This window comes from Rhinoderma darwinii, chromosome 11 (assembly GCF_050947455.1).
Source record: "Rhinoderma darwinii isolate aRhiDar2 chromosome 11, aRhiDar2.hap1, whole genome shotgun sequence".
NCBI classification, from domain to species: Eukaryota; Metazoa; Chordata; class Amphibia; order Anura; family Rhinodermatidae; genus Rhinoderma; species Rhinoderma darwinii.
In genome coordinates, this window is record NC_134697.1 from 54,601,163 (window position 1) to 54,611,981 (window position 10,819).

Sequence of the window (10,819 nt, forward strand, 5' to 3'; positions counted from 1 at the left end):
ATATCACGCTTTTGCTTTGTGTCGGAGGTATATGTCTGGAGGGCTTACAACATATACCTCAGGCAGAAGGGTGTAACGCCCCAACCCCACCCCCCTGGGAAAAGTACTACCTAAAGACTCGCTTTCCATATGTGGCCAGTGAGGTCAAGAAATTTTCAATGCCGGAGTTCCCAGCCAAAGCATCACAAGAGCTCTACCCAGGGACTCGGGCCCTGGAGAAGTCCTCTAAGTCACTGTCCATATATGGACAGTGATGTTAAGAGCTTTATGATTGTCGGAAGCGCTCTGGCCAGGAATACTGGCCCTGGAGAAGCACCTGATGTCACTGTCCATTTATAGACAAAGATGTCAGGAGCTTTGCCAGGGCCAAAGTCCGTGGGTAGAGCGCTTCCGATGCACTGCCCGGAGACTTTGGCTTTGGGAACTTGCAATAATTGTTTCTTGATTTGGGTCTGTCCTGTGGGATTAGCGTGCCATCTTACCTGTGCTCTTTTGGTCTCCGTTGGGCTAATGGAGCCCTATGAACACATTTATCATGTACAGCAGGAGCTTTCCCGACAAACACGATAAATGTAGGGCACAAACCTGATGTTAAGGGGGCCTAAGGCATTTGTTGAATTACTGATATTATGGAATTTCGGTTTTTTTCCTGCCGTCCTATGTCCCTTTCTGTATTTTTTCTTGTTCTGCATGTCCTTTACAAGCGATTTTAACAACTCTCCATTGTCCTATTTCTTTTGAAGTTGCCATAATTCTAATATAATTCTACTGGAATAAATGAATAGATCAGTAATAGCTGTGGGCAGATTATTTTTCCATCCTGAATCTAGTCAGAGGTGCTATAAATCAGAAAGTACTTTTCGCAGATGGAAACTAAAAATATGGCAGGCCCTTCCTATATAGTGGTGCAGCTTATTCATTCTTTATCTCTAGAAAGGCATTGCTGATTATCCCCTTATACATCATATCCACAAAATATAGGAGTTAAAGCGTACCTAACATTTCAGGGGACTTTTCAGAATAAGCGGTCATATGTGTGTACATGAGGAATAACACTATTTCTGGTCATTAGATGAATTGTATTCTGCATTATTTAGCAGTTTTCTCCTCTGCAGGCTCTCTCTCTGAGGGTATGTTCACACGGCCTATTTACGGACGTAATTCGGGCGTTTTAACGCCCGAATTACGTCCGAAATTACGGCTTGAGAGCGTTGACAAACATCTGCCCATTGAAAGCAATGGGCTGACATTTGTCTGTTCACACGAGGCGTATATTTACACGTCGCTGTCTAAAGACGGAGCGTAAATAGACGCCCGCGCCAAAGAAGTGTCAGGTCACTTCTTCAGACGTAAATGGAGCCGTTTTCCATGGAAAACCAGCTCCAGTTACGTCCGTAATGGACGCGCCGTTCAAGTGCCTGCACATGCCGTTACGGCTGAAATGACGGGGCTGTTTTCTCCTGGAAACAGCCCCGTAATTTCGGCCGTTACGGACGCTGCCGTGTGAACATACCCTAATTCTCAGTTGTCTCTGAGCTATTGGGCAGAGCCTAACGGCTATCATGTCTTGTATACACTGCACATAGAAGAGGAGAATCCTGCTCTCCTATTTCTGCCTAACACATACAGATGTAGCAATCTTTATCTTGACTCAATGTGTTAAATACACAGTGGCAAGAAACATTAACTTGACTTTTTCAATGGCCTTGCAATGGCTTTTGTTGTGGGATATCACGCTGCAGCAAGTTATCAAAGTCAAGTTAAACCTTGATACATCTGTATATAGAAGCCGCAACACGGATGACATTATACAGCAGTAATAAGCAGTGAAGCTATGAATCCAGCACAGGGGTGACATATAACACTTAAAGAGACTCTGTCACCACATTATAAGTGCCCTATCTCCTACATAAGGAGATCGGCGCTATAATGTAGGTGACAGCAGTGCTTTTTATTAAAAAAAACGATCTATTTTTACCACTTTATTAGCGATTTTAGATTTATGCTAATGAGTTGCTTAATGCCCAAGTGGGCGTATTTTTACGTTAGACCAAGTGGGCGTTGTACAGAGGAGTGTATGACGCTGACCAATCAGTGACCAATCAGTGTCATGCACTCCTCTCCATTCATTTACTCAGCGCATAGGGATCCTTTTAGATCCTTATGTGCTGTCTTATACTAACACATTAACAATACTGAAGTGTTTAGACAGTGAATAGATATTCCACGGGATGTCTATTCACAATCTCTGCACTTCGTTACTGTTTCTATGGTAGTTACAGCAGAGGAAGCGTGATCTCGTTGTAACCTGTCATTTACAGCGAGATTTCGCGAGATCACGCTTCCTCTGCTGTAACTACCATAGACAGAGTAACCAAGTGCAGAGATTGTGAATAGACATCCCGTGGAATGTCTATTCACAGTCTAAACACTTCAGTTTTTTATTAGTCCCCCTAGGAGACTTCAACCAGCGATCGTTGGATCGATTGCATGATATACTGCAATACTAATGTATTGCATTATATCGTAATACTGACAGTCTCCTTTGAAGCCATGCCAGAGGCAGAGCTTCAAAGGAGTACAAAGATGGCGGACCCGGGGCCTTTATTAGGCACCCAGATTGCCATAACAACCATTGTAACGACCGATTGCGCCACCGGGCGGGACGCGATGGCATGTTTGAGGGGGCTCCCACTGATTCTATCAATTTAAATGCCGTGGTCACGATTGACCGCAGCATTTAACATGTTAAACGGGCGGAATAAAAATGAACTTTGATTCCGCCCGCTATAGTGAGGTGTCAGCTGTGTAACATAGCCGTCACTCGCCATACTTCCCCTTGGCGACAGCAACGTAATAGTACGTGGCATGTCGCCAAGGGGTTAAAAAGTAAAGATTTTTTAATAAGAGTCCCATTCCCATATCCCACGTATGGAGTGGGAAGCTACAGAAAAGAAATTGATGATAAGGATTCCTTATGTAAATCGATGTACTACATGTTGTCCTCTATTTCATGCTTACCGTTTTGGGGGAAGGGGGTTGGGAAGGAGCCTGATAAGTGGAGACAGAGGCATTTTTCTCTAATACGATATATTACAAAGTTTCATTTTTTTTCACCTGAACAATTGATTTATGCAACATTTCTTGCATATCTCATCATTATACATTGGGTACATAAAAAAAACCCTTAAAATGTAAAGATATTCTTGAGTATATGCATTATTTCAGTGTGATATGGAAAATTAGGTTAAAGATTTTTTCTTACCCAGACATGTTTGACCATCAGGACCTAGAACTGTCCCAGAACCGCATATGCAATCTCCAGTGTCCAGACATGTTCCTCCACACTCCATCATATCGCAGATATCATAGAAGTCTAAATAACAGATACCATATTAAAGGGAAACTTGTTCACACTGTCAGCCTATGAACCACAAGCTATGATGGGAGAATTGGATTATTTTTTAGACATCTTTATGCTGCTTCTTCCTGCTGTGTGCACGGTGAGACATGACATGTACTTTATACACATTGTGGTGCAGGCCAATATCTTACAGTATGTAGTGGGAAACATTTCCTCTACTAGTAGCTGTACGGAGCCATAGGGAAGCATAAATATATGTAAAGTGTATAATGTGCAGATGGTTTCTACACGACAACCCACAGAGTTTAGAATACAGCTTTAGGGCTTATTCAGACGATCGTGTAATACATCCGTGCAACGTGTGTGATTTTCACGCGCGTCACACGGACCTATGTTAGTCAATGGCCCCGTTCAGACTGTCCGTGAGTTTCACGCAGCGTGTGTCCGCTGCGTAAAACTCACAACCTGTCCTATATTTGTGCGTTTTACGCGCATCACGCACCCATTGAAGTAAATGGGTGCGTGAAAATCATGCGCAGCACACGGAAGCAATTCCGGGCGCCGCGTGTGATTCGCGCAACAGCAGTAAAAGTTATGAATGAAAACAGAAAAGCACCACGTGCTTTTCTGTTTACAAACATAAAAACAGAGTGTCATAATGATGGCGGCTGCGCGAAAATCACGCAGCCACGCATCATATGCAGCTGACACACGGAGCTTTTATGGACCTTTTGCGCGCGCATGCCCTTAGACAATCGCTGGGCAGGCATACATAAGTTACTTTTTTTTTTTTGCTCAAGATTTCCCTATGCAGAGGAGCTCTGCAAAAAGTATACTGGCTTTTTTTTTAGTGGCGGTCTATGGGCAATATTGTATAGCATACAGTTGTATACGCTAGCGGTATCCGTCGGACATGTACATCATGAGCATTCTTCAATATATATGTCAAAAGGACACCCTAAACACAATGTGACTAAAGTGTATAACAACACTCTTGTATTGGCCAAGTGTATTGGCTACCTATATAGCGCCTATGTAACAAATGAGCTGCATTATACTTAGTTACACATTTATCTACTTATACACACAATAAAAAGCCAGAAAACAAACAAATATTTGCAAGACACTTGAAGGGGTTTGTCATATGACAAATATTGAGGATATATAATTAGGAAATTCCATCAATTTCTGATAATTTGGTGGGTCTGACAGCTGGGACCCCCGCCAATTGCTAGAACAAAGTGGTCAATGGCTGACCATGTGGCTTCCAGAAAAAAACTGAGCAGAGCCGGCAGCCAACAACGTGGCATAGTACTACAGTAGCAGGGGGAAAAGCAGTCAAACCCCCAACAATTGGCCATCAGCTTATCCTAGCGATATGCCAAAATTGTATGTCATGGGACAACCCCTTCATTGCTCCCATTTATTAGAACAATTCATTTACCTATGCATTTTATGAGTTAAACTTAATAATTTAATTGTGAATACGTAAAATAGTACTTACGCCCACAATAGACATGGAAGCAAACATTTGGCTTTGTTAATTTGTACACATAATACCCTCCTGGGCAGGCCTTAATATCCACAGTTGTGTTCCATTGGCAGCAGTTATTACTGAAACTGGCACAGGCTTGTCTTTGCACAACGCCCTCTGACTCACTTGGGTGACTCCCATTGAGCCAGATTGGTGCATGTGTGCCACAGTGGTTTTCTAGGATACAAAATGTTGGCATAGCATCTCCAGCCATACCAGTGAACCGATACCACTCTCCATCCAGGTGGTTATCGCACATTGGTTTGTCTTCGGATTCATTAAATAAGTGGTCTGTGTTTCTCCAAGGCTCATTCAGACTTATATAAGCTGAACATGGGTCCAAGGCTTGAAAGAAGGGAGAGTTGTTGATACAAAATGTTTAGAAATGTCTCTGGTTTATGGTAAATGTGAACAATGCACAAAAATACACCAAAATACACACAAATTAATTTATTATAGACAAAATGAAAAAATAAAATAACTTATGCAGTTTATAATAAAAAAAAATATTAAATAAAGTAACACTAAAAATAGCCATCTTACTAAAAATGTTTAGGGCTCATTCAGACAAGCGTAAAACTCATCTGTGTGCTGTGTGAATCCGATATGCTCGTGTGAATGTAGCCTTACTCTTTACAAATGATTCCTGTGTTGATCCAAAGTAATAATATAAAAGAACTACTCTTTTGGACTTTATATGGAGAGGTCAAACACATAGGATGTCAATAAAAATACTAAAAATTCTTAAACAGAAAGGTGGTATGTCTTTCCCAAATATAAAAAAATAACTAGGTCCATTTATTAGGGAACATGATTGAATAAATGACAAAACATTTTGGATGTAATGCATTGGGGAAACGCAAACAATATATAATTTTAGTCAAGTTAGGGAAAAATTTGGCATACCAATTCATGATTATTTTTGCTACTTTCAGTAGAGAGATATGATACCTAATATATACAAATGACATGTCGATATAAGAGCACCTGTCAAATTTTATAAAATATTCCTTCAAGAAGGAAGAAAGCAAAATACAGAACAATGCTCCTTCAGGTAATTGATTCAACTTCACTATATATTCCTTATTACACGAAATGATAAAGAAACGTTGAGTAAATTTCTTCTACAGATACAGACATAGAGGAAAGAGCAAAAAAAAACAACCAAAAAGTCTGGACTAATGCCTATACCTTAATTAAATCTGAATTATTAAGAGACGTTCTGGAAAATACTCCTTAAAATATACAGAGCCTTCGATATTAATTTTAAATGGCTACCAGGGAGCCTAATGCTTTGTCAAATGATGGGAAAAATAAAATGTCCCAAATGTGGATTACTGAAAGCCGGTTTATAGCATTGTTTGTATGTTTGTCCAGCTATTCAAAAGTTCTGGGATGAGATCTAAAATTTGGTTTATGACATACTGGGATTCCCGCTCAAGCGAAATTACTCAATATTTATTTTTCATGTGGATCTTAACATTTTTTCATGAATCTAAGCGATAAAATTATAATACATTTAATACTCTTAACAGCAAAAAGCAAAAAACAAAACAAACCTATAATGAATAGATGGATTAAGTAAAGATCTAACTATATATGTCCAATTCTTAAATTTGTTAATATATTTGACTACAATGGAATGGCTTGACATACATGCACCGTGTTTTCAATATAAGGAAAAATGGGGGAAACTTCTGAATTGTTTACTTGGGAAGCAGGAAATTGATAAGAGAATTGTTCTTTACCGGGGCTGGGGCAGATGGTTCAAGGAAAGAGGCAAAAGCTATGGACAGTTTTTTTTCTAACAGTTATTGACATTTGTATTTCAGATTATAAATAAAAATTATGATGATTATGATAAAAAACATTAGTGAAAACTAACATATAAATGCAGCGGAGCTGAATTGGTCATTCGGCCCTTTGAGGCTACATTGTTTGTGTACTCTAAGTCAGGACTAAACAGTATGTTCACCTGCAGTCCTATATAAAACTACACAAACTCTAAACGTAACCTGACAGTCCAGTTTTTAAATATTTATAAGCTTAAAGGGGGTTTCCGGGCTCCATAAAAGACATACATCTGCTGTTTAGTGTTATCAGATGTAGAACATTTAATATTTTTTCAGATTTGTGTATTTTATTGGCATCGTTGGTCCCCGACTAACACCACCGCGTTGTTTCTTCACTTAGTGGAGCAGGCCGTGTTAGTAGCTTCAGCGACATGATGACAACTACCAATCCCACGGTGCCTGAAGCGGTGTGCAGAGATCGGGCAATATATTGGGGGAGTTACTTTGCATAGAGAACATTACATGACGGATGTACGTGACATCACCGTATCGGAAACAAAGCTGCAAATAGAAGGAGTCTAAGGAGGGCAAATCAGTAAAGAGAGTACATTTAAAAGTCGTTTTTATTGCCAATCTGAATGAAATGGTATAAAAAGTTGGAAGACCACTTTCATCATGGATAATGGAAAGTTAGTAACTTTTCATTATTATTGTGTGTGGGTCTACAAAGTGTTAATAAATGCGCCACATATTGGCACAAATTGGCACAGTTATTCGCAATTTTGACGTGACTTAGCGATAAATAGCTGGTTGTAAAGGAGCAGTGGCTTAACCTGTGCCAGAGTGTGCCAAAAAAAACTGGCACAAAATTCTGGCACAAAATAAGCCAAATCAATGGTATAAGGAAGGAAAAAGTGTGTAACAGGTCATGCAAAATGCGCCAAAATTATCATGCAACATGCACCACTGTGAAAATTGTGGCACATTTTGTGCATGCCTGGTCTAACTATTACACAGCATTAGTAAATGTGAGTCATTGTGTTTCTATTTCTCACCATTTTGAAGATCTCTGTTTGCGGTTAGTAGATTCATTATAGTTTACATCCATAAACTAAAAACCCAGTAAGGACCTACAGTAGTCCTTCTCAAAGCTGAGAGGTGGATACAATTTAAAATTTGCAATATTACAAATGATCAGGACAGCAGCTCACTAGACTGGATGCAATTGCCTAGACTGGATGCAATTGTATCCACTTCTCAGCTGAGAGCAGGAACATGGCTGCATGGTTTTCAGCCTCTGGATGTAAACAAGAATGTTCTCATTCATTGACTTCAAGCAGATATCTTTCTCATTCACTGATGGCAAGCAGAGATCTTGGAATTAGAATGTTACACAATCCTTCATTATGTAGTGATTCAGAGGATTTCCGGGATTGTAGCATTGATATCCTTCGTATAGGCCATAAATATCTGATCGGTGGGGGTTCAAATCCTAATCAGATAGTGATGGCTGGTCCTAAGAATAAGCCATCCATATAAATGTATCGGAAAACTGAAGTAGCTCTTGCCTCTGCTTTCTCCTAGATTAGAAACTGTAAAGGACAAATGTATAATTACTACGCTCAGCATGGCCTTAAGTAGCGGAAACATTAAATTGTTGACAAATTAAGTAATTTGCTAAAAGAACAAAGTCAGCTCTAAGCTAAACTAACTTGGAATTAGGTTTAATGATCATGTTAATCTTCGCTTAATGAATGTGTCCAAAGCAGCAGACAAGTTGATAATCAGTATGACTTCTATGTTCCTCTACTTTTTCCATTGTTGAGTCAGTAATGTTCCAGACTTACGTGGATACCCAAATACAGTATAAATGGTTCCGTGCGCACCCCATCTTATTAAATGATGCCAGGCTTAATTTGCAATAGTTCCGACTGGCAGGGCATGCTGAGGGTCCATCACCAACCTATACTTATTTTAGACAAGTACAAACACCTTTAGTCAGTACCTACAGCAATGCTGCACTTGGATTCTATCCCTACTTGTCAAGGAGCTATGATAGAAGAATGTGTATTCTGTAAAGTTGTGTTTTGATACATTGCCGTTTAGGTGCCGTTGTTTTTATTCAAAACCAATATTGGATATACTTCTCTTCCCTTCAGGACCCACTCCAGTTATAAATAGCAAAAACAAACCCAAAGCCGCCGCATAAATGCATTTTATGAACATAGGCTTACAGTATAACTATAAACCAATGGAGAAAAAATTATCAGGAGTCTCACCACAGTCCCTTAAAAATGTAGAAAAAGTATACACACACTGTCCATAGCAAAAGAAGGAAAAAGGCAAGGAAATATGGAGAATGTCCTGGCGACATCAACTATTTATTTATGTATTGATTCACAATGTGTGCATTTGTCTTTACTGTAACCAAATATTTATTAAATGGGTTGTTCCCCAATATGCATTGATGGCATTATACTTAGATATGCCATCATTATCGCATTCGTTGGGACTCATAGCAAAGCCAAAAGTTGTCGGAATTGCAACACAGCCTGATTTATAACACTTGACAAAGAGCGGTCGCATCTTTGGAAAAAAAAGCCAAAGTAGCCACAGCTCTTTCATTCCAGGCATTTGAAAGGGTGGACATTTACAGACAAGACTTGGTGGTCTATCAGATCAATGTGCCAGCAATGTAAATCATGACAAAAAAGCACTGTATAAACATGAGATGTGAGATAGTAGGCATTAAGGGCTGCTGGCAAATAGTAATTGATTTTAAATGTAGGGTTATCTCAGAAATGTCAACAATAAGCCACATAGCAATATAATGACCGTATATACTCTGTGTGTGTGTGTATATTATATATATATATATATATATACACACATATACACACACATATATGATACATATATACACACTGTTTTAGGAAGGTAATGTTACTCACCCAATGGGGTCACTTGGTTAAATCTCAGGTAGAAACAGAAGGTCAGGAGAAAAAGCATTTTCAGAAATTCAATTATAAATTGAAGAACTGGACCTGGTGCACTTTGTAAGGAACCTTGTTAGATGGTCTATGTCCTTGCTGCATCTGAGGTACAGATGATCTTGTTTTCCTTTATTTATCACTAGGACCTCTACGTTATCATTTTCAGTGGACACATTATCAGAAGGAAGAGGATGAAATGGGCCAAACCTCTGACCCTTCCAGTAGAGATCTGCCTTGTAAACAAGGATATTTTTACTGATTGATCCTGATGTCTCATCCTCCCATTGTCTTCACGTGCTGAAATTCTTAAAATTATACATTGTTATCCGCAAGGGAACTGTGAGGAGGGACACTCAGGAGACAGGTCATTAGCTGAGGTCAACCCTTCCGTTTGTCCTGTCCTAAGTCACATGCTTTTCATTCTTTCCGACTGGTGATAGTCCGTAAATATCCTCATAGAAGAACTTTGGAAAAGTAAAAGTTATGGACGTTTAAATCATCCTAAAAATACACATAATGTGCCATAAATATTAAAGCTGGCCTTGGGTGTGCAGTGAATATCTCACAGGATAGATTGGTCTGTCTGGTAAAGGAATGTTTCAAGACAATTGAAACCAATAATGGTACAATTTGAATTTTTACATTTCAGGTACTGTGCAATAATCATGAATTTCATATATCTACATCATTTATTTCAGGATTAAGATGAGTTCTTATGGTTTGTTCTTGTTCTTAATGTCCCGCTATTTAGGCAAAATATCTCGTCTTTATGCGACTTTTTTTCCCCTTGTAAGCACTCTGGTCAGAGCCGGATTCACCTATATGGACGCTAGAAAACTCAAGGATGGACAATCGAAAGCCGGTAGAGAGTATTAGAAAACATATTTCCCCAATGTGAGGAGCGAACCACAACACCCCATAAAGGAAGGGACCAGTCCTACACATCAGTATATATGAGGTTCAGGGCTGGAGAATATAAAAATAGGAATAGCAGCCACAGAAACCTATGACATTCTTCGGGAATGGCTTTCAAGTTGTACTCTGTACAGCTGCTTTACATACGTTGAAGTAGTTCAGCAAATGCACCCAATCCAATCCAATCTGATATCGTGTGTGAAGAGCCGTAAGGCTGGGT

General features: G+C 39.4%; 1 protein-coding gene across 1 annotated transcript in view; it reads right to left on the bottom strand.

Moving 5' to 3' along the window:
• OIT3 (oncoprotein induced transcript 3) overlaps positions 1 to 9,790 on the bottom strand; it is a 30,833-nt gene extending 21,043 nt beyond the window's left edge. The window contains exons 1-3 of the mRNA XM_075841545.1: positions 9,643 to 9,790; positions 4,869 to 5,243; positions 3,266 to 3,376 (exon numbers count right to left, since the gene is read on the bottom strand). Of these exons, the coding sequence (XP_075697660.1) occupies positions 3,266 to 3,376; positions 4,869 to 5,243; positions 9,643 to 9,700 (544 nt within the window). The 5' untranslated portion in view covers positions 9,701 to 9,790. The remainder of the gene's footprint in view (positions 1 to 3,265; positions 3,377 to 4,868; positions 5,244 to 9,642) is intronic.
• Positions 9,791 to 10,819: the final 1,029 nt, after the last annotated feature.